The sequence below is a fragment of the Diadema setosum genome, chromosome 18 (assembly GCF_964275005.1).
Source record: "Diadema setosum chromosome 18, eeDiaSeto1, whole genome shotgun sequence".
Lineage (NCBI taxonomy): Eukaryota > Metazoa > Echinodermata > Echinoidea > Diadematoida > Diadematidae > Diadema > Diadema setosum.
The window spans coordinates 1,860,802-1,886,616 of NC_092702.1; the positions used below are offsets into that span (position 1 = coordinate 1,860,802).

Genomic DNA, 25,815 nt, shown 5'->3' on the forward strand with positions numbered 1-25,815 from the left:
GGATGAAAAGACTATTACACCTTGTGATGTCACATGCATAGAACAGTATGAAGAAAAAACAAAGACAATTCAACATATTTTAATTTTTCTCACATAATAAAAGAGCATTTGACTTGCCTCTTTCAAAAGGCAGGGGGAATAATAAAAGGAACAATTCAACGGAATAAATACCACACAATCTTTAATCATTCCTTTCAATGCGACTTCTATAATTCCAGAGCTACAATATGTATTCCGAAAAGAAAATAAGTAATCACAGTGATTGCGCTGAAATCTAGGGTCCAATACCCATGCAATGTACAACGTACTTCACAATTCTAGGCAAGTTTCAGCTTTACATTCTGCATAGGAATATTCTACACATAATCATTACTTTTTCAATAGACACTGGAAATATGCCTCTATTTTTCCAAATATGGTAGCATCAAAACCCATTGTAGCGCTACACTGTATATTCTCTGTCACCATAGCTACAGTATGTAAGTGAAAGGTGTTTTTTTTATGGAATAAGGCAAACCTTAGCAACATCATTTTATAGTCCTAACGACACCTATCATTTTTGAGGGATTGTTGTGCATATTTCACAGTTTTTGGTCTGATTTCTGTTGACTAAAAGTTGATTCACATTGAACTCATCGGATAATCTGTTGACTGCCAGTAAAATCTCATGAATTGTCATGGACCACCAAATTTCCAGAGACACAAAATTAATGGCGATCAGTCCACAGGGCAGGGCCATGTCACAGCGGAACAGGGCCATTCTCTACACTTCACAAGAAATATTGCTAAAATCTCTCTGCAACAAATTAAGAACGCTCACTATTCAATTACTGCCAAAATGCTATTAGACAAATAGAAATTTGTCACACGTGCACTGCACACCGCACTTTTTCCACCCCGTCCTTCCTGTCCTGTCATTGGCCATTTCCCTCTACAGCCTTGATCCCAAGCTCCGCCCATTTCTCATGCGCAAACTCCCTTATCGTTTGTCGCCACACATTTAGTCCGATTTCCGTCGCTCAAGACATCCTGTACACACGCGAAAGCGGACAACGAAGAAAGAAAGAAAAAAAAAACCATGCTGGCTGTGCAATTGTTCGTCATTGACGTGCCACCAACACACTTAGTGACATAATCTGGAATGGCAGGGAAGGCCAACAACTTTAGATTACAGTTATTGGTAAGAGCAAGACTAGGGAGAAATTCAGAATTACTCAGGAGCCAGCTAATATTGTCGGTTAACACATGTCCAGGAAAAACTTTGGACTGCATTTGACTTAAAGAGTGGGATAATAATGGCAGCGTGTTTACAAATTACAATGTTCAGTCTCATTTTCTGTGATGGATATGGGCAATTAAACAGTCTGAGTAACCCACAGAAGCCACATCACACTGACATTTTTCAATATCAACAACTACCTGTGCAAGAAGTTTTCATTTCTGCTTGGATTGGTGAGCGTTGTGAAAGAAGTACTATCTTGTCATTCATACCATACAATGCCTAGAAGCTATCTTTAAGTGTCACATCATGCAGGCATCACTTGGAAACACTAATTCCTATCACATTTGGCACAAATGCTTTGTTTTGTATTACAATTTGTAATATATTTGTTATTCATTTGTCATCTGGAAATTGGATGAAAACAGTTCCTCATATAAAATCTCTACTTTTCTCTAATATTGGAAACTTTCATCAGTAACACTGTGCAGAGATAGTAAGATTGGGACTATGTGGTGAATACTGGAATATTTCATTGGGGGTCATCACTAGAAGTAGACCGTAGAGGCAGCCAATCAGAGTCTTGTCACTGAAGAACAGTGATTGTCATGGCAACAGGAACCTGTTTGTTTGGAGCTTGTAACCACAAACTGTGCTGGAGGTTGAGAGGTTTCCTATTTACAGCTTTTATTCTCTATTCTTGACACCCTTGCATGGGGGAAGAAAGAATATTTTTTGTTCACTCTTCTCCAATGAATATCATAGCTCACTGCCAAAAGCTCAGTTTGGCCTTTAATGCACTCAACGTGCAACTCGCTCGGGGCTTACAAAAACCTGTGAGCCACGTTTCCTCCTGCCGCGTTCGCCGTATCGCCGGCAAACACGGGTCGCGTTCGAGGGAATAACTCCGCTTGTCTGGAGACCCGATAGATGACTAAGAAAATTCTCCCCAGCATTTTGATTTCATTTCGATGCTTGGGAGGAAGGAAGAAATTCGTCACAGTTAATAACGGTTTGCTTCCATACCGATCCAACGCAGCCGGGCTGTGTCGCGGGGTCTGCTTGCTCTACGAGCGTGAGATCTATCATAAATTTAAGCATTTCCTGGTGTTTAGTATTTTCACACTCACACAGGGAGTAATTTCTGCTGACTGGAATGCACAATAATCACAATTCAGCATAGTTAGACTGTTATAAATAGGTGTCATTGTCACTCTCATGCGGCTAATTTCTTTTTCTGGCTGCCTACACGTAGTTCAGAAATCAAAGTCAGCAATTTCCAAAGGAAGCTTTCTTTTTTTGATACAGTTTTTTTTTCTAACATCCCCCCCCCCCCGAGAAAAAAAAATATGGATGGGTATATACTGTTCAAAACCTCAAGGTCATGACTGTTATCTCTAAGTCAAAACTACAAAAACATGAACATTTACTAGAGACATACACGATGTAGAATGCATTTGTCCACGTCACTTAAAGTTTGTTTGTACATTTTATGTATGTTTGATTGTCTGTTTGTTTGTCTTTTCTTCATTAAATATCCCTTGTCAATGTTGTTTTCCCATTTGGGTAGCCAGGGAATCACATTAACTGAAAATGTCATTAATGACCACCAGGCCCGCTCAAATTTCAAGCCATGGTTAATAACTTCTTTGCTTTGCAACTGATAGTAAAATACTTTGTTGTAATCTGTAATGGGATGAAACCTTCCTCAAAGCAAAAACATTTACATCTCTTTGGAATTTCTATGGAAGATCACTGATTATCAAATGGAATTTTGGCAAGCATCTATCATCCCCATCATTTGTAAACACTGCCAGAAATAATGTATCACATGTTTAATGACATGCATAATCTACACTTATTGTAGAATAGAAGATCAACTATTTTGGTTGTGTACTTTAACTAATTTTGACTTCATTGTTATTGTTATTGTTGCATCTTCTCAAAAACATTTGCTATGGTCATTAGCAAGGTCTGACCTCATAAAGCTCATCAGTTTTCCTTGAAGCAGGCCGGTCGGGCAAACTTTCCAGAAGAAAATATAAATTTGATCACACGGGACGACAGGACAGCCGCCCGATCGGCCTGCTGGATTCCAGACAGGCGATGCTGGGAGCACAGGATTCAGTGCTCTCCCTAATCTAGGCTGACCCCTCCACGAACCACACTTAATGAATACAGGGATGCAGTGCACACTCACACACACACTCACACACAATAGAAATATGTGCAGACTTTACAAAAATGAATTCCACAAGCATGTATTTGTCCCAACACATACAGTACATCTGGTGAAAGATGAGAGCTGAATGATGTCATTTTTACCACACCTTAAGTTCATAATTTTGTAGCTTTTTAATTGAAATATCAGGAATTTTTTGAATTTATAATGCTCATCTTGCCTCCCCTCCCAAAAAAACCCACAAAAACAACAACAACAACCAACAACACACCTTTAATAGCAGTATAGAATTTGACATTTGTATAAAAATGACTATTTTCTGAATGGACTCTTAAAAACCTATGAAACACATCTACGTACATACATACTAGATGTTCACTCATAGTAAGGCTATCAAACTTTGCAGAACAAAACACAAGCTGATGCAGAGTAAGAATAGATTATGAAGCTTCATCCACTTCAAGAAAAAAAAAATCATTTTTGTTGACATTTTATGTGCAAATCACACACTAAAACATGCTAAATCAAATTGTGTGTACATATATACATATTCTATACTTTTTTGAAACCATATCATTTTCATTTGGATGAAACAAAAAAGAATCATGCTAAATATGATTAAAAAATACTAGTCCGCAACCTTGATACAATTGTACAATAAGTGTGGTTACTCGATGAGAATATATTATGTCTCAATAAAGTTACTGCAGTTTCTTTTTCATAATACACACACACACACACTTGTATACAATTGTACAAACACACACCTATATAGAGAGGTATGTACATGTATACAAGTGAACACAGTAGTCCTTAAATACTATACATTCAAGTTTTGTTCATATTTTAAGACAGTTTGATAGCGAAACTGGTTAAAGTGAAAACAAAGTTCTGGTAAGGGCCTGAGAACCCGTCTGGCACCATTTCATATTTGCTTGCAATATATCGAAAGAGTCTACAAAGAAACTTACCTGGCTGACGCGATATGCCGGGATGATGAGTCGTTTTGGAGTATTTTGAGAAAAATAATAAAAGTCGGTAGACCGACTTTTATTCCAGAAGGCTCCAGACTAACTCGGTCTCAGGGAAAACTCGACCCTATTTCAGACAATTTACACACAGTTCGTGATCGCCATGTTCATCAGTACTCTATACTACGGGTACCAAACGAGGCCTTGATGAGCAGACAGGAAAGTGCGTGCGAAACTGTAATGGACAGTGCGCGGTCTTCAAGCGTATTACGCACGTCATCTGAGACGCGCTGTCTTGACACTTGATAAACAACAGCAGCGGCTTCGGGGACAGCGCGTCTCAGGTGATGTGTGTCTTTGCCTGAGACGCGCTGTCGTTGAAGATGTTGTTGTTGTTTATCAAGTGTTTTTGATTGTGAGATCATGTTGTTGCCAAATTTTTACCTCCACGAAATAATCCTTTGAATATTGCTCTAAAATCTCGTTCTTCAAAATAATCCCCTTAATCGAAAAAAAAGCTACGACTATAATTTCTAAATCTTTTTAAGATGATAAGAATACCACTATCTTTGGAAATGAATGATGTTCCTAGGTGTACTGAGTTTCTACATAGCTCTCTTTTGTATCGTCATGTAGGGTAGCCATTTTGTGTCCATTTTTATCGCGTGCCTTCGTATCTTATTATCTCTACTATCTTTGCTATATAGCAAGATACATTTAACATAAAACATAAAACTTTAGTATTGTTCTCTTTTTGATATCTTAATTCTGTTATTTCATTATTGTGTATATACTGTACAGTTGTGTTTCGTCAGTTTTTTTCCTTGTTTGTATATATATTTAATTATTTGGATTGTTTTGTTTTGTTTTTCACTCTTTTTTAAATCAATCTCATATTGTAACAGTGTCTTGAATTCGATACAGATAGCAATTATAAATGATAATGCTAATACCCGGTGTTGCCTAGCAGAAATTTTAATCAATATAATCTAAGATATTTTTTTTTTTTTTAAAACCCATCTGCATACTTTGATATATTAATTAACCACATACATACTCAGTCAAGATTTTCATTCATACATACATGCATCTTTTCTATTGTTGTTTCTACTGCTAATTGTAAATAATGTAAATAGTTTATCTAACGCATTTCGTTCAAGATTTTCTCCAATTATATCAAATGTATATTATCTACTGTGCTTTGCTGTTGATTTGTAAATAATGTAAATAGTAGTTATAAATTCTATTTTTCTTCGTTTTCGTGTTATTACTCTGTGCTATGATTTGATTTTCCCCAATACTCTATATTTGAGTGACATGGGAAAATAAAAAAAACATTGTCATTGTCATTGTCATTTGTTTTGTACAGGATTAGCTCGCACTTTCGTGTCTTATTAGTTAAGCGTCTTTGCTATATAGTATACGCACATCACGTCAGTTGCTGAGACGCGCGGTCTTTGAAGTTTTTGTTGTTGTTTATCAAACGTCTTTGATTGTTTTTAGAGGTGCTTGAGAGGCGCACACTAATTTTGCATGCGCGCCAAAGAGGTTTTTGATGCGCGCGTTGTAACAACTCGGACCATTACTGCGAGTAGCCAGAACGCTACAATGTAGTTTATACAGGCCGCTCTCATATGCATAGTACAACGCTGCACAATCCAGAGGGACAACCACGAATACAACTCATCCCGCCGTCAAGCAAAGCGAGGCCGAGTTATCCCCGAGTCCGAGTCTAGCCTGACCCCGTTCGGGTAAGTTCTGAGACTGAACGTTTTTGGTTAATATTTCCCATTTTCGTCGTTACCCATCGAATATCTTGTTATTACAGCGTTATTCCGCACATTTCCTAAGCATACGTTCACATTTTGGAGCAAAATTTGACAACTTTTGCAGGCGTACCAGAACTTTCTTTGGGCTTTAAGCATCATGTCTAAACATTTTAAAGTAAGTTTGTCATCAGATTAAAAAAAAGGAAAAAAATCAAAACCTCCCCAGTGGTACCTAACTTGTTAATAACAATATTCTTGAAGTAAAGATTAAAAATATCTCACATTTCTTCATGACTTTCTTCAGTTTTAACAGAGATATTAATCACAAATATCTGAAATTAACAAGAACGGAGTTACATCATTTTGCCACCCAACTCTTCATATCCATACATTGTGCATTCTATGAAAAATCTGAACACTGCGAAGAGCTGCAACTGTACATGTGCACTCTAAGAATGAATCCTCCATTTAAATATCAATGCACTGACCTTAGCCTCACCTATTCCCTATCTCCAATGACTGCCAACACTGTCGTTAGATGTCCAGGGTATGGAAGACATCGGTGAACTTGCTGTAATTCAAGCGATCTATTCTCGACACAAAACATGCAGGTTCTAAAATCCACCACATTTCTTCTTGCTCAGTCAGGAAGAGTTCTTTGTTCTACTTCCTCATGTTTGTTGAAAGTAGAGCTCAGAGTTTGGGGTATTTTTAGATTCAAATATTGCAATACTTTGCCCTCTCTTTTCACAATTACATGAGAAGAAAAAAATTGTGAAACATGTCAGGAAGTAAGACACAGACAAGATCATTGGTCTAGGACCAACGTTAGAATGATTGCATTGCTGAAAATTACCATAATAGGTTAACCAGAAATAATTCAAGTTTCAAGTTTCAAGTTTATTTCACCAGTCCTCTTAAAAAGGTACAGCATACACAAAAATACAACATAACCATCTATAGACAATTGCTACAAACATGTACGTCCATCTGAGGTATCTACAACGCACAATTAGTACTTTTGTTTCATTCTGTTGTACTCCATTCTGATCAGGACTTCATGGAAACTTGCATACACTTGTACTGTACGAGTTGAAATTTTCGCGTACAGATATTTTCGCGAATTGCTACTAGGAGAACATTTTCACGTGTTGTTAATTTCGCGGTTGCGAGGTCTAACTGTGCTTATCTGTTCGCACGTTGTTATTTTCGCGTGTTGTTATTTTCGCGGTTCAAAGGCGATTCGCGAAATTCGCGAAAATAAAACCACCGCGAAAATTTCAGCTCGTACAGTAATTCCTTCTTTTTTTAAAAACAGGGTTGACTTGCCCCCCCCCCCCCTCTCTCTATAAACACAAAATCTATCAACACTACAGCTGTACATCATAGCTTTAAAATGGCTGACCTAATTCAAAGGAATTCAAAGGATATTACGACCTGTACTTTGACATCCAGTCGGTCAGATGCCTAATATGCACATAACCAAACTTTGCACTCTGCACTAATACAACAAAAACAGAAACCTACATAATTGTACTTGAAATATGTGCAGTCACATTAGTCTTGTCCCCAGGCAGTGGGATATTTTCCTCCATCATGCCCCACTATCAGCAAGGAATAGGTGGTATATATAGACAAGGGGAGAAGAGCTCAATAATCCCCTGGAGGCAGTTACGTTTTCCGAAGATGGGATTCCGACACACACTATGATGACTGTCACATTTTGCACAGAACAAATCTTGTATCCAAACATAATTGATCCACCAAGTATCATGCAACTAGAAATTTATAGGTTTTTATTTTGTGAGCCTGACATAGAAAACTGGGAACTGCAAACTTACACCACAACATAATCACATCAATCCACTGAAATTTCAGTTGTAAACTTTGCCTTCTGCCAACTGAGACAATGTATAAACCTCTCTCTGCTCTTCCTTTCTCCAGATACCAAATGGATCACTCTATATCTTAAAGGCAAACCTTGTACCAAATTATGTCATTTTTGCAATGCATCTTTTCACTCGTCACCCAACTAGCTTTGCACATTGCAAATCAAAATTTGAGAAAAAAAAATCCCAAATGATACAGATTAAAAGATGTACTACAGCTAAAGTCCTAGTCCTTTACAGCTGAGATAACATTCTGCTGACATCTTGGAAGACATCCATAACAAACAAACAAACAAACAAAAAACATATGAGTAACTTCTCGATCTGTAATCTCAGAAATATAAACATATGGTACCGTACCTTTGTTTTGGTTTATTTCTGCATTCAACCACAGTGCCATCAATAAACCTGGTGTTTATTGATGCCACTTTGGAATGTGTTCCTCGATTTCTTCTCGTACATATATGCTCTCATCTACACTCAATTCTTCTTTCTATTTCTGTATGTACGTAAGCATCAGCGTTTGTAAATGCCAGGGAGTTTATGGGATTCTCGATGTCTCGTCTGCCAAAACATAGAACGAGAAATTGTGTACCGCACATTTTGATTTGGGATAACACAGTATGCCATTCCTCATCCTGATGCATGTGAATGTTCGACTATGTGGAGGTATGCCAGTTTGTAGTCCAAAGATGATACTGTAGATTTGCAGGTTTTACAGAAACATTTTGCAGGTAATCAAACCCGGCAAAGTGGCATGCTGTAGATGGCACTAACACTGCTCCCACGCGCTGGAGAGTTCGGAATGTGTCGACACATACGCTGAGAGCGTATCATCCCATCTCCATGAAACACGAAATATGAATGAGTATCGCCACGGCAACACAAAGTCTGGATGGAATCATCACATACAAAGTAAAGGGGTACAACCCACACTGTAGAATAGGCAGTGGCACTTTCTGGGAGGGACATTACAAGAGTACTGACAAACTTAATGCTCTTTACTTTAAAAGCACACTGGAGGTACATTTTGGCCAACAGTTAATACTAAATAGTGGCCGAGATTGAGCCAAATACCCTATAACACACATTCCTCTATATTCTTGACCATCACCAGTCTTTGAGATCAACTTGACCATTCACACCAGAAAAAGAAAATTTATTTGACAACAAAATGTCTGACAAGTAAAGGTCTCTTGTTGAAAAAAAAGGAAACTGCTCATTCAGAGATTTATTTGATGACATTTTTGTCTTCCAAATTCCCCTGTGTAGACCCCATCTTTATATATTCTTTCTCATACTGGTTAAATAAAAAAAGCTATTTGTAACTATCTACAGTTTTTCTCACTCATCTCCTGAAAACTGAAAATTTTGTTTGCTGCAATTATTGCAAGAAATTTGCAATTTCATTCAGCAGTTGCCAACTGCTGAATAAAACCAGATCCAGGGTACAAAACAGCAAAAATGTACTGCCAGCTTCAAAACATACAAGAATGCACTTCTTTCAAACTCAAAATGTCATTTGAATACTTAATAGGTCAAACAGAAGCCACCTAATAGAAACAGAAGCATTATTACTAAACTGAGCACACAGACACACAGTTTATGGGGTTTCTCAAAAGATATTTTCCTACATACATGTACGTTATTCGGCCAATAATAATAAAAACAGCAAGAACATGGTCTTCTCTATCCACAGCAGTGTTGGCACTGCTCTACCAGAGGGTCCTGCCATTATCATTACCCTAGCATGGCCAGGAACTCATTTATACACCTGGGCTGAGAGGGACATGGTGGGTAAAAATATTTTGTCTATTAAGGACATAGGCACATGACGGCATTTAAAATCAGGACTTCAGACAGAAAGTCAAGAGTCTTAGCCACTATAATGCCACAGCGGTACCCCGAGGACCGAGGAAACCTTACTGTTTAAAACAAGAAGCACCCACTCACATTACCTGCCCAACAGCAGATTCTAGTTGTCCTGGCTGGGTGACATGAGAATATATAGCACCCTTGTCGAATAATTTTACACAGCACTCTTGTTTGCGACAGCGCTGTACCTGAATATGCTCGTGGACATGATGAATGAACAGTAACTGTCCTAGAACTACTTTGATAACCACTCAAAAAGAAAGTGTAATAAATTTTGATACACCATTCACCTTATAGTGGTGGTATCATTCATTGTTTTATTTTTTTTAATGTCTACAACTCGCTCAAATCTATGATTTTGTTACGTTGATGACAGTGTACACAAGTCTAGATGTGTACAAAACTTATGGAGTCCCTTGCTTGTCACTGGGCATTTTTGCTACAGTGGATATGTAGCTGTCACTAGTGTCGGATACCTAAAGCACAGAATCTGGTCAGACTACTGCCTTCGTTGAGATTTTTTTTTTGTACCAGAAAGGACTTTGATAGTGACTAGAGCTTGAAGCAGGATGCATAGCTAAGGAGAATTATCAGTATAGCGGTAAAGAATGACACTTGCAGACAGATCACATGATCAATGCCTAACATACAGCTTTGTGACCCAAAAAACTGTCATCAACTCAAGATGTGAAACTATTCCTACTTTTTCTTGAAACTTGTCACAAACATCTTCTAATTCCAACAATCAACATCATAGTCACAAAACATGATTACACCTCTTTTCCTCTGTTCCTATCAACATTTTATGTGGAATTTTCAACAGGAATTGATATTCAACTCCAGAGTGTGTGATTCTTCATGATTTATTTAGTTCCCCAAATCTACACACCCTGAAGTTATCTACAGGGTCATCAAACTGAAGCAATTTTCATACAAAACTAATATGTGCTATCCCAGTAAATACTGGTTCAAAGGCAAGAATGTTTTCTGCCAAATATCTTTTATTACAGCACTGACTGCCGATTAAAAAGGCATACAACAGTCCATCATTTCAAAGAAAACCTGGGGAATCCAATGCACTAGATCAGTCTGAGTAAACCATGTACAAGGTACAAAATGTACACAGTCACTGTATCAACATGATGTTTTTGTGGTATGAAATATATTCCCGAATTGGAGCTCATGGCCTTTTTCGTGGCATGAAATTTTCATGAAATGCCACTGGCATTTGATGCATAGGGTTACAGTGTAGACAAGAACTTTTGACTGCATTTGAATTTTGTGAATCTTGGCTCTCCCAAATTCACGAAATCAAAATGCATGCGAACATTCATCATTTTACAGTAGTTATGAGAAAATTACCTTGATTTTTTCCCCCTCAAATTACAAGGTTAGGTAGAAAAAGAAATTGGTGGTTACTCACGGCACATAACCATGGTCTCTTCCATCCATTGGTACCGGCATTCCCGGCGCTGGCATACCAAACGGGAACCTTGGTCTGACCCCCGGACCGTCCAGGGCTGGGGTTTGGGCACGGAGGGGCGAACACACCGGTGGGGGGGAACGACTCTCTCTCTCTCTCTCGCAGCGGCTTGCCTGTCCTTGCAAGGCACAGCCTGGGTGTGATCAACGGTGCAAGGAAAGTTGAGCCAAATACGAGTGGGAGGGTAGGCAGCAGTCACTGGCAATGATTAAGGCAGCGGGTGTTTGCAGACCTGGGAGAGAAAAAAAGAAAAAAAATGATATTAATACTTACAAATGGTTTGGCAGAAAGACAAACAGGTGTTTTAAAGGATTCAATTTTGCCTCCCATTGGCGGACAAAAGGCAATCTATCCTCTGCCTATTGATATATTCTCACTCCTTGGCAAACATTGGCTCCAATAAAATGTATTCTTTTATATTTAACCAGCTCCTTCTGATGTGCCACTTATCGATATATCATGGAGGGTGATCAAAATCATACCCTTCTAAAAATCTTTTGAAACTGTAGTTTGGAAACTCGTACTTGTATTAAAATGATAAGAAGTGTTTCTATAACATATGAGTAAGGGTCTGCTGTACAATCAGAAATTTTTGTGTGTTCATGAAATTTGTCACGAAAATTTCATGCCGCGAAAAAAGGCCTTTAGCTACAAATTCGCGGAAATTTCATACCTAGTTCCACAGTACCTTTCACTGCTCTACAGCATTTGCCAACTAGTGAGCACTGGCTCAAAGTGGGGTCTGTGGAGTGAGACTATCCAGAGTCCAGCCATAGTGCCTTACCCTTGCCTGGATGTGTATTAAGATGATCACCAAACCACTGCACTTTGAATTGATTTGGGAGAGGGAAATTCCTTTCTGAATCCTCCTCCTCCCCCTCTCCTTCTCTTCCTCCTCTTCATCCCCTCCAAGCATAAAGTATCTGTCCTTTTCTTCATTTTCCCTCTATCTTCAGGACTATCTATCCATCCAAATTCCTTACATGTATAGCAATTCATGTTATATCCATGCTCCATCGAGTTATCATCCTCTCTCTATTCATCTATGCACCAAAGATAGTAGATAACAAGATACGAAGGCGCGCGATAAAAATGGACACAAAATGGCTATCCTACATGACAATACAAAAAAGAGCTAAGTACAAACTCAGTACACCTAGGAACATCATTCATTTCCAACGGTAGTGGTATTTTTATTATCTTAAAAAGATTTAAAAATTATAGTCGTAGCTTTTTGTCGATTAAGGGGATAGTTTTGAAGAACGAGATTTTAAAGTAATAAGGATTATTTCGTGGAGGTAAAAATTTGGCAACAACGTGATCTCACAATCAAAGACGCTTGATAAACAACAACATCTTCAAAGACAGCGCGTCTCAGGCAAAGACACACATCACCTGAGACGCGCTGTCCCTGAAGCCGCTGCTGTTGTTTATCAAATGTCAAGACAGAGCGTCTCAGGTGATGTGCGTAATACGCTTGAGGTCCGCGCACTGTCCATTTGTTTTGTACAGGATTAGCGCGCACTTTCGTGTCTTATTAGTTAAGCGTCTTTGCTATGCACCTAGTGGTAGGATGGATCTCTCTATCTATCTATCTATCTATTTATTTATCTATCTTATACTACATGTAGATGCACACTGTCCACATGTTAGCTGTACAGCAGAGAAGTAGTGGAGGACGTATGCCAACCTTGTAAATGTCATTGGAGTATTCTGACGGCTGAAAAGTGCATTTTTTGTGGAAAAACAGTATTTTTAATACCTTTCCTGCAATAGACATGTGTAGTAGTAAACTTTTGGGGAAAAAACGGTACTTTCCATGAAACTAGCAGTATTTTGGGCAAAAAACAGTACCGAATACTGTTAATAAAAGTAACAGCTGGTATCTCTGGTGAAGTATCGATGGACAGGTGCTAAATACTGTGTACGCCATATACAAATCTAAATTTTCGCGAATTGGGACTTTCTGACAATTTGACGAGTGATTAAATTTGCGACTGTGGAGTACAGTACTGATTACAGAAATGTATGCGTGCATGTTACACTCCTGTTGGAGCAGAGCTAATATTCTCTTGTGTTTTTAAATTTGCGAATAGCATCTGATTCGCAGAATTAAAAAAAAAAAAATAAACATCACGAAATATTTGGCGTATATAGTATCTTGTAAATTTTGATAGCAAAACATATTAATGGACGAATATTATGGTATCCAGCTGCAACTTTTTTCTTAATGATGTATGCACAATATCTCTCTTTGTTATTCTCTTTCTCTTCTCAGATGAGAGTTTGCAATATTCCACTTTTTGGATATAATATGTAAAGCTGTATACTCAGAATTCGCAATGTAATGCTCTACAGCAACCATGAAACTGTGACCTGTAAAAAATGAGCAACAAGTGAAAAGACAGAAAGAGAAAGAGATAAGAAAAGAAAGAAACATACAGGGGAGAAAAGAGAAGAAGAGAAAATTATGGATGTACTTTCACCAAGCAAAAGGGATGCTAGGTGATCTTCACCTACATTTGTAGCATCCCACATTCTTTTTTTTTCCTTCTTTTTTTTTTTTTTGATCAGCAAGGATGAAGAGGCTTACATGACAATTTCAAGAGGTTATATCTCTGAGAAGTTGGCCTTTCTGGAGACCACCTGAAGCTGTGAGGAAAAGAGGCAATGGTTTGTTTTATGATATATTCCTAGATACATAATATATTGATATAACTGGCCTGTACGTACACTAAAATTCAGAGTAATCAACACGGAACTAGATGCAATGTCAAATTTGCGGTCTAACAGTGATTTGCAAAGTTTGGGAAAATTAAACCCTTACAAAAATAATGGTACAGTATACAATGTAATATGACCTTACTATATTTCTATATATTTTTATATACTTCCCACATAATATGTCTCTACTATATTTCCCAACAAAAATAATTCTGAAATTGCAACACAAAATCAGCATCCCAGGTATTGACATGTTGACTGTTTCTGCCAGAAGTAAAAGGGCACAATTCCCATCCACTTTGTACAGCCTTACAGGCCTTCTGGTTTTCAACTGGCAATATGCTTCCACCCCACCCCCTTCTCTTACTTGACCTTTTCTGTGCAGTAAAGAGACGCTGTGTTCTCACAGCAAGTATGCAAGGGAAGAGTAATCTATGTGGCATCGAAGGGAAAAAAAATCCATCTGGACAACAAGGGGATGGGAGATGAGAAATGAAAAGAGATTGTTGGACAACACGGGTGTGAGAAGATAAAAATACCAGGGATGAAGGAGACATTCCATGGATTGGCTATACCAGCATATCATAAAGTGTGACTCCAGCACACATAATTTCCTTTGGCTTTGCTTACACCTACAGAAATGGTGTTACAATGTGCATTATCATATTCAAGAGTCTGCACATTTCTGTATAAATTCAAATTTTTGCCATTTTCAACCTGACAGAGTGTAATCAATCTTTCATATTTTATGATTGCAATGGTCACTGATGTTCCCTTATCATTTCACTGGTTTTTGACATCCATGAATGTCACTGCTATCTGGACTTGCCTTGCATTAGAAAGTAATGCAGACTGCAAATTTGTAATTCCGAGGTCTGTGTAACACATATACTTGGCAATTGGTTGCTTTCATAGCAAAAAAAGAAAAGAAACTAGAGATTGTAATTTGTCATTACTGACAAATTAAGGTGATCCGATCTTTTTTTATCAATGATTCGAGTCCTGATCGGAATTTCTACGCATGACCATACAGGTTTCATCTGTGTTTAGAGAGATTGGCCGTGTGATGTTTGGATTCTCATTTAGAAAAGGGAGTCATATCTGCCCTCCTTGGTACTAAATTCTTATAACGAAGATACAGCAACAAATACATATGACCTTTGACCCACCTTTACACTCCCAAGATGGCATCTGAGGAAAAAGTGGTTATTTTGTGAAATGATTCTCGCGACATCGTCTATACGTGTGCAAAATATGGCAAAGATAGGACAGGTATTCACTAAGATACAAGATAAAATATCTATGACCTTTGACCATAATTTACATACCCAAGATGGTGTCCGATCAAGTAATTTTTATTTTATGAAATAATGTACGTGACATGAACTAAACATGTCCAAAATATGGAGGTGACAGGGGCTGTTTTTCTTGAGTTATTGCAAAGAAAGTTGCAGAAAGACAGAAATTTCTCAATACATCGAAGATAAGCTTTGATTTCAACCAAGTTTTTAAACATGGTCCCGACATTGTATGAAAAAAACAAAGGCACAATTTAGATAGCGCAATGTCTCAGCTACAACATATTAAAATCTGGGAGAAATTCACCAAAGGGTAAGTGAGCTAGTGCTCGATAAAGACAATCATGTCAATTGTCACATTTAAAGAAATTCCCTCCCATAGAGATTACACGTCATAACGAAGATACAGAAAGAAGTACATATGACCTTTGACCCCAATTTCCACAGACAAGGTGTCATCTCAGCAAAAAGTGGTTATTTTGTGAAATAATCCTTGTAACATGGTCTTTGCGTGTGCAAAATATGGGAAAGATAGGACATATATTAATCAAGAAACAAATTGAAACATTTATGACCTTTGACCCTAATTTACATACCCAAGATGGTGTCTGATTAAGTAGTTGTTATATTATGAAATAATGTACGTGACATGAACTAACATGTGCAAAATTTGGGGGTGATAGAGGCTGTTTTTCTGGAGTTATTGCAAAGAAAGTTGCAGAAAGAAAGACATATCTCAATACATCGAAGATAAGCTTTAATTTCAACCAAAATTTTTGACGTGATCCCGACCTCGTATGAAAAAACGAAGGGCACACTTACGGTAGCGTAAAGTTTCAGCTATGCACCTAGTGGTAGGATGGATCTCTCTATCTATCTATCTATCTATTTATTTATCTATCTTATACTACATGTAGATGCACACTGTCCACATGTTAGCTGTACAGCAGAGAAGTAGTGGAGGACGTATGCCAACCTTGTAAATGTCATTGGAGTATTCTGACGGCTGAAAAGTGCATTTTTTGTGGAAAAACAGTATTTTTAATACCTTTCCTGCAATAGACATGTGTAGTAGTAAACTTTTGGGGAAAAAACGGTACTTTCCATGAAACTAGCAGTATTTTGGGCAAAAAACAGTACCGAATACTGTTAATAAAAGTAACAGCTGGTATCTCTGGTGAAGTATCGATGGACAGGTGCTAAATACTGTGTACGCCATATACAAATCTAAATTTTCGCGAATTGGGACTTTCTGACAATTTGACGAGTGATTAAATTTGCGACTGTGGAGTACAGTACTGATTACAGAAATGTATGCGTGCATGTTACACTCCTGTTGGAGCAGAGCTAATATTCTCTTGTGTTTTTAAATTTGCGAATAGCATCTGATTCGCAGAATTAAAAAAAAAAAAATAAACATCACGAAATATTTGGCGTATATAGTATCTTGTAAATTTTGATAGCAAAACATATTAATGGACGAATATTATGGCATCCAGCTGCAACTTTTTTCTTAATGATGTATGCACAATATCTCTCTTTGTTATTCTCTTTCTCTTCTCAGATGAGAGTTTGCAATATTCCACTTTTTGGATATAATATGTAAAGCTGTATACTCAGAATTCGCAATGTAATGCTCTACAGCAACCATGAAACTGTGACCTGTAAAAAATGAGCAACAAGTGAAAAGACAGAAAGAGAAAGAGATAAGAAAAGAAAGAAACATACAGGGGAGAAAAGAGAAGAAGAGAAAATTATGGATGTACTTTCACCAAGCAAAAGGGATGCTAGGTGATCTTCACCTACATTTGTAGCATCCCACATTCTTTTTTTTTCCTTCTTTTTTTTTTTTTTGATCAGCAAGGATGAAGAGGCTTACATGACAATTTCAAGAGGTTATATCTCTGAGAAGTTGGCCTTTCTGGAGACCACCTGAAGCTGTGAGGAAAAGAGGCAATGGTTTGTTTTATGATATATTCCTAGATACATAATATATTGATATAACTGGCCTGTACGTACACTAAAATTCAGAGTAATCAACACGGAACTAGATGCAATGTCAAATTTGCGGTCTAACAGTGATTTGCAAAGTTTGGGAAAATTAAACCCTTACAAAAATAATGGTACAGTATACAATGTAATATGACCTTACTATATTTCTATATATTTTTATATACTTCCCACATAATATGTCTCTACTATATTTCCCAACAAAAATAATTCTGAAATTGCAACACAAAATCAGCATCCCAGGTATTGACATGTTGACTGTTTCTGCCAGAAGTAAAAGGGCACAATTCCCATCCACTTTGTACAGCCTTACAGGCCTTCTGGTTTTCAACTGGCAATATGCTTCCACCCCACCCCCTTCTCTTACTTGACCTTTTCTGTGCAGTAAAGAGACGCTGTGTTCTCACAGCAAGTATGCAAGGGAAGAGTAATCTATGTGGCATCGAAGGGAAAAAAAATCCATCTGGACAACAAGGGGATGGGAGATGAGAAATGAAAAGAGATTGTTGGACAACACGGGTGTGAGAAGATAAAAATACCAGGGATGAAGGAGACATTCCATGGATTGGCTATACCAGCATATCATAAAGTGTGACTCCAGCACACATAATTTCCTTTGGCTTTGCTTACACCTACAGAAATGGTGTTACAATGTGCATTATCATATTCAAGAGTCTGCACATTTCTGTATAAATTCAAATTTTTGCCATTTTCAACCTGACAGAGTGTAATCAATCTTTCATATTTTATGATTGCAATGGTCACTGATGTTCCCTTATCATTTCACTGGTTTTTGACATCCATGAATGTCACTGCTATCTGGACTTGCCTTGCATTAGAAAGTAATGCAGACTGCAAATTTGTAATTCCGAGGTCTGTGTAACACATATACTTGGCAATTGGTTGCTTTCATAGCAAAAAAAGAAAAGAAACTAGAGATTGTAATTTGTCATTACTGACAAATTAAGGTGATCCGATCTTTTTTTATCAATGATTCGAGTCCTGATCGGAATTTCTACGCATGACCATACAGGTTTCATCTGTGTTTAGAGAGATTGGCCGTGTGATGTTTGGATTCTCATTTAGAAAAGGGAGTCATATCTGCCCTCCTTGGTACTAAATTCTTATAACGAAGATACAGCAACAAATACATATGACCTTTGACCCACCTTTACACTCCCAAGATGGCATCTGAGGAAAAAGTGGTTATTTTGTGAAATGATTCTCGCGACATCGTCTATACGTGTGCAAAATATGGCAAAGATAGGACAGGTATTCACTAAGATACAAGATAAAATATCTATGACCTTTGACCATAATTTACATACCCAAGATGGTGTCCGATCAAGTAATTTTTATTTTATGAAATAATGTACGTGACATGAACTAAACATGTCCAAAATATGGAGGTGACAGGGGCTGTTTTTCTTGAGTTATTGCAAAGAAAGTTGCAGAAAGACAGAAATTTCTCAATACATCGAAGATAAGCTTTGATTTCAACCAAGTTTTTAAACATGGTCCCGACATTGTATGAAAAAAACAAAGGCACAATTTAGATAGCGCAATGTCTCAGCTACAACATATTAAAATCTGGGAGAAATTCACCAAAGGGTAAGTGAGCTAGTGCTCGATAAAGACAATCATGTCAATTGTCACATTTAAAGAAATTCCCTCCCATAGAGATTACACGTCATAACGAAGATACAGAAAGAAGTACATATGACCTTTGACCCCAATTTCCACAGACAAGGTGTCATCTCAGCAAAAAGTGGTTATTTTGTGAAATAATCCTTGTAACATGGTCTTTGCGTGTGCAAAATATGGGAAAGATAGGACATATATTAATCAAGAAACAAATTGAAACATTTATGACCTTTGACCCTAATTTACATACCCAAGATGGTGTCTGATTAAGTAGTTGTTATATTATGAAATAATGTACGTGACATGAACTAACATGTGCAAAATTTGGGGGTGATAGAGGCTGTTTTTCTGGAGTTATTGCAAAGAAAGTTGCAGAAAGAAAGACATATCTCAATACATCGAAGATAAGCTTTAATTTCAACCAAAATTTTTGACGTGATCCCGACCTCGTATGAAAAAACGAAGGGCACACTTACGGTAGCGTAAAGTTTCAGCTACAACATATTAAAATCTGGGAGAAATTTATCGAAGGGTAAGTGAGCTAGAGCTCGATAAAGATAGTCATGTCAATTTTCATTTCCAGAAAAACTGCACTCCCATAGAGATAACACGTAAACTGGACAAATTTGACAAGATTACATTCAATCCAGTTTTACGAGGTGATGCCGTCATCTAATCAAAATGTTATAATTTTATGTTTGAAAGAACATTAAATAAGCTATAACGTACTGAAATCTGAGTGAAAATTGACAAAGGACTAGTGAGATAGGCTCGAATGAACTTGAAATTTGATGACGTCATTTTGAAAATTTACCTTTTTTACTTTATTAAGAAATTTGATAGCTTTTAATCATTTTGTCAGCATTGCCACCCCTTGAAATGACATGTACAACTCATCAGCTTTCAAAATATGTAAAGAAAAGTGGGGGTCACCGTCCATCCTGACGAGTAAAATCGGATTTAAAATTGACGGTTTTTTTGCATAGTTGCACTGTATATCGCCATTGACGCGCGCGCGGAATTTCAAATTTGACGGGCCCGTATGACGTCATATTGAGTCGGATTGACTTGAAACTTGGTATAAATATTTCTTGACATTTCAAACATCAGATCCGCGTGAAAAAACGGGAAATTTCTATTGCGTATGAGCTGTGCGTGCGTATATGCGCGCGCGCGTACGCGTCCGTCCGATTTTTTCAATTTTTCAAAAAATGCTCCAAATGGTTTGAAACGTGTGCAAAAAAAAATTGAGCTCGATTGGAGCATACAAATATTTCAACGCGCGCGTACGCGCACGTTTTAAGAGAAAATATGAATTTTGAGAACATGAGTAGAATGCGCATAACTTCAAATATATGTGACGTAAATTTCATTGAAAAATTCTATTCCATTAATGAGATATGATTGAGAATGTGCTTTCACATAATGACGTCATAGTGACGTCACGGTCGACTGATCACTCTGATTTTACTTGATCTGTCGTCTTTGGGACACGATACATACATGGTATAAGTTTCAACTTGATAGGCAAAGCACTTTCTGAGCTAACCTCTGCACAACTTTTGGGGAGAAATAAAGAAAGAAGAAGAAGAAAGAATCTGTACAGATACAGAAGGTGATCCGAGAGGATACTCGGATCACCTAAAAAGAAAAGAAAAAGGCAATTGCTATTTGAAATTGACCAATCAGGCCTTGACCACAGTGATCAAGCTGAACTGACAAGGAAGATCACTCGTACAATTTTGTAGATCACTTTGATGGTTATGATCAGCACTGGTCAGTAAAGATGAAATCAAAAGAGCTGTGATAGTGGCCCTAGATTATCATCTTCATCACATTTTGTAGAGTTACTCTGAAGATACATTTAAATGTACAATATGATAACTGTCTATACAGCTGGAAACAATACATTGTACATCAAAACTACACTGACATAGATGTCAACATATAACATATTTTAGCTATTAAGGCCAAAGTAATATGACCAAACTGTGTGAAAATAAAATATTACAGAATACATTTGTATCTATAGGTACATTAAAGGGACTGTACAGTACTGGTTGAGGTGGGGATTCATGTTTTGAACATTCGTAAGTGAGATAATGAGAAACCTCTTTAGAAATATGAAAGAACATGTAATTTTAAGAAGGATTCAGTGTTTATTTGATGAAAATTGTTTTTCAAATGGCTGAGATATCCCAAAAAGTGATGATAATAAAAGGTGACAAGCCACGCCTTTTATTAGGATTGTCACAAATGTACACACAAGTAGTTATGTACATGTATCAAGGCTGTATGCATGGTTGTTTCAATGTGTAGGTACACGGGGTGACCAGATTAATGGACAACATTCTATATGATATAGATATAGTACATACAGGCTGACCAGATCAGTGGAGAATTTTCTACGTGGTATAGAATGTAGCTACAGTACATGTATGCATGTGACAGGAAATACATTATAGCTCACTCAATCTAGAATGATTTAACCCATTCCAGAAAATTCTAGGAAGTGCTTACACATTTGGCTGAGTGAGGTACTGTCCCTATAGCCCAATGTGATTGGTAGTTAATTTTGGCAATGATGTTATGCACATAATTAGGCAGTGAGTCATCCAGGATTCCTGGAACTTGGACTTGCTAGAATATTCCAGTGTGTAGCCCCAGGTTGGAGAAAATTACAGAATGTACTAGAAAGGGGTGAATGGATAGTATATGAGCCGGAGAAATTCTGAGGTATTAAAGGCAGATTACCCAACACCTCTGCTCTGAGAGTTACGTCACTTCTGGCTCTGAAGCGACTTGTTATAGTCAGTCCTGTGTTACCTGCTGACCTGCTATACAAACTGTGTTTGTGGAGATAAGGCCTGGGAGACATTTTGCCTGCAGAGAATTAATTTGCCTACATTGGAGATAGACTCCATATTTTAGTGTCAACGGACATTATTACGGCAAAGCTGTGACGGGCTGGATTCCTTGCTGGACATTATAAAGTGAATCATCATTCAACGCATCAACTGGATGTGGTCGTCATAACGTTTGGATTCTGCACGTTTCGCCGTGGACATATATCGTGGACTTTACCCCGGATTTATAACGTGGATTATTGCAACTAGCGCCTCTGGATTTACGTCTGAGGTATCATTCATCGGTGCATCGCGGATCATTCATCTGTGCATCAAACATCGTATCTGGACACTGTCAAAGTATTACTTGCTTTCCATCAAATTTGGCTGTATTACGTGTAAGTGATTCTACTACCGATTTATAATTGTTTCTATTGATCATTATTGTACTGATGTGAAAACCGATTACGAGTCTGTACCCACAATATCACTGTTAATAAACCGCCTGAACATTAGTTGATTTTTCTTTTGTGCGATCATTCTCAGAGTGATTTTGGTCGTAACAGGATCTCTATGTTTCACCTTGTTTTTGGATATCTCAGCCATTTTAAAACCGCTTTTTTCATCAAATAAACTTTTGATACCCCTTAGAATTGCATGCTCTTTGACATCTCATAGAGTGGTTTCTGAATATTTCGCAAAACGTTAAAAGCTAAATCCTCACCTCAATCAGAACTGTACACACCCTTTAAGGGGCATCCAGCTTTTAATAATCTAATAATTCATAATATTTATGAATGACAATTAAAATTTCGTTCATCCTTGAGTACAGCAGAGAAAAAAACAAACTCTTTGACAAGAATAAATAAATCTTATTTTAAACTTCCCCTGATTTTGTTTCTATCATCACATTTGTATGTAGCCTATCATGCATCCCCGATTATTTTTCATCCTTTGAAATTATCAGTAAAATGTAACTTTCAGATATATTGTCAATTTTGCCCCAATAATGCATGCAACCCAAATTTTGTAACTGTACCACACACAAGGAAGTGAGTACATAAAATGTCACAAGCAACCAATGTTCTCATTTCTTCAATTATTGCTGGGGGATACATTATGTTCCCTGCACTAAGTTGCAAGGATTCACTTTAACCCATTCCATGCCAAGCTTGCATATCATATCTGCAATTGAACTTGACTGAAGCTTAAAATAAACAGAGGTATGCAGGGGGTTAATGTTTATTCCTTTCTTCGGGTAAGACTAAGAAAATGCACTGTGCTTTCGTAAGGGCAAGAAGCATTATTCTTGGATGGAATTTTAAATAACAAGACACCCACAGGCAATCTTATGGCATATGAAAGTAAACATTCTTTTGCCTAGAGAAAACATTGCAGCATGAATCATACATAGTATATTGATGACTGACTGAGAAGCGAATTACAATTTCTTCTGTACCCTGTACAATTCAAATTCATAACTCCTTGTTCTTGTTCTGCAGCCAGTATTGCCTAGCGAAGAACAGGAGGAGTCCTAGAAAAAGAATATTTTCCACAAACATCATAACATCTCATAATTTGTCTGCTAGTTCCACTTACGAGAAATAAAAAAGCCCCTGTTCCATGATATTGGGACTTGTGTATCTTTTGAAAGAAATTAATTCAGAATATTTGTACTGTTTGCATTTTTATTTTTTCCTTCCTGAGATTTTCAGGATTCATACATATGCAATCTGTAATGGCAAAGATACATGTTTGTCATATTCTGCCTTTTGTTCTTATGATTTCTAAAGCTTCAGCCAAGTCCTTTCTATTGGTTTCCTCTCTATACCTGTGTACAACTAAAAAGCACATGCTATCAGACTTTGGTTACATAAAAATTCAAATTGCTTGGCAGCAACAGATGCTCCCAGCTGATTAACCCTTTGTAAGCTTTGAGTGGCTATTAGCAGAGAAAACCTCCATAGCATTGTACAAGCTGTCCAAAGTCCCTGGCACACAAAGGGTTAAAACTAAAGCCACAGAAAGTAAAAAGAGAGTTTTAACATATCGTATTGTACACTCACCACTAGATTGCTTAACTCTCTCTTGACCATTCTTTAAAAAACACCAAACAGTGTAGACCTTGACAAGTTGTACACAAACAGATTGCCAATGATATCGCTCAAGGTAACTCTGGTAATACTTTTCACAAGAACATATAGTGTCCATCTTGTATGTATCCAAACATTGTGATCCACTTGCTAACTGCATCCACCACAGTAGCAAAAAAAAATGTGAACAACTGATGGGTTGTGCTAGTACTATAACCGCACACTATAAGTGTTGTAACTTGCTTTAAATTATTAACATAAATGTACAACCCAATTAAAATGTATTTTTTGTGCATTTCCTTTTCATTCATTCTAGTGCTTCAACATCATCCAGATACCTAATTATACAGATAAAAGTTTTCATCATGATTACAATACACATACGTAGTGTGACAACAGAATAATGATTTCAGTGTTACAAGTATGACTTGCTTTCTACTCAAGTCTGTTCTCACAGGTCTTTTGAGTTTTAGTCTCCCCCCCCCCCCCCACAATTGTACACACACACACACACACACACACAGCAAACATGCCAACAAGAAGATATGCACATTTCAACACGACTACTGTTGGGAAACTGTATGGCAGATATGAAGCGTGATGCTTGTACAATATATATGTAACTTACATGTAGGTACAGAACTGGTAGAAGGCTTAGAAAATGAATTTGTTGTTTTCGGGTGATTTTAGATTAAACAGAAAAGTCAACATCTTGCTTGAATGTATACCCCTACCCCCCCCCCCCACCTCATTTCTTGTCCAGCTGACTACGTCATTTCTTTTCCCTCAAGGGCAATTCAGATGAAAAGGAAGGAAATTGTATCCAAGGTCACAGGTCACTGCAAAATTGATTTGAGACTTGAATGGCTGCTGAACAAATCACACCCACATCCCAGTAGGAAAAATAAAAGAGAAGAAAATGACACCAACAAAAAGAATAGTATAAAGACAGTATATCACTTTCTCCAAAATTCAAATTGCAACTTTTCAATTTCCTAAATTACAATCACTGGTCCAGGTGAGTCACAACAGCTTCCGAGTTTCTAAGATTATTCTACAGGGAAAAACCTGACAAACAAACAAACAAACAAACAAATTTACACAACACAAGGGAAGACTAACAGAAAAGCATTACAAAGGTACAAACTTTAACCAGTATTCAAGTTACCATAAGCTGATATTCTTCTTCCAAGATTTGACAGAAAAGACTTCTTATTGAATTTCACAATATCCAGTTCAATTTAGGACATTAAAGAGGAAATTCACCCCCGAAAAAAAAAAAAAAAAAAGGCGAGAGAAAAAATATTCACTATAAAACGATACAAAAATGACAAAATTGGATAAGAAATAAGGAAGATATGACATTTTTAAATTTTACTCTCTTTTTTTTTTTTTTTGGGGGGGGGGGGAACTGTTCTTGACCAGTCCCTATGAATAAATATTCAAATTATCAAGCAGATTATGTCATGTTCTCACAATTTTTTATCTATTTCATAAATACAGAAATGACAAAAATCTCACATTTCAGCTGTATAACTATAAAACTTGACTTAAAAATCACCAAAAAAAAACAAACAAACAAATGTTAAACCCTGATACACCTTGGTACAAGAGTATGAGAACATGCTTTTTACTTTAAAAACAAGTATTATTGTACCATGGTAAAGATTAAAACGCTTGCACATGATTAGTTGCTGGCAAGTTGTTGTCATGGTAGCATGTACATTATGTACAACGTTGTAAATGTAATGAAAGCTTCTGCGGTTGGGTATATGCGTCAAACAACAACACATGGTTGGGGCAGATTCACAC

General features: G+C 37.2%; 1 protein-coding gene across 1 annotated transcript in view; it reads right to left on the reverse strand.

The window, feature by feature from the left end:
* LOC140241548 (LIM domain-binding protein 2-like) overlaps window positions 1–25,815 on the reverse strand; it is a 103,456-nt gene that overhangs the window by 67,710 nt on the left and 9,931 nt on the right. The window contains exon 2 of the mRNA XM_072321284.1: window positions 11,329–11,620. Within this exon, the coding sequence (XP_072177385.1) occupies window positions 11,329–11,384 (56 nt within the window). The 5' untranslated portion in view covers window positions 11,385–11,620. The remainder of the gene's footprint in view (window positions 1–11,328; window positions 11,621–25,815) is intronic.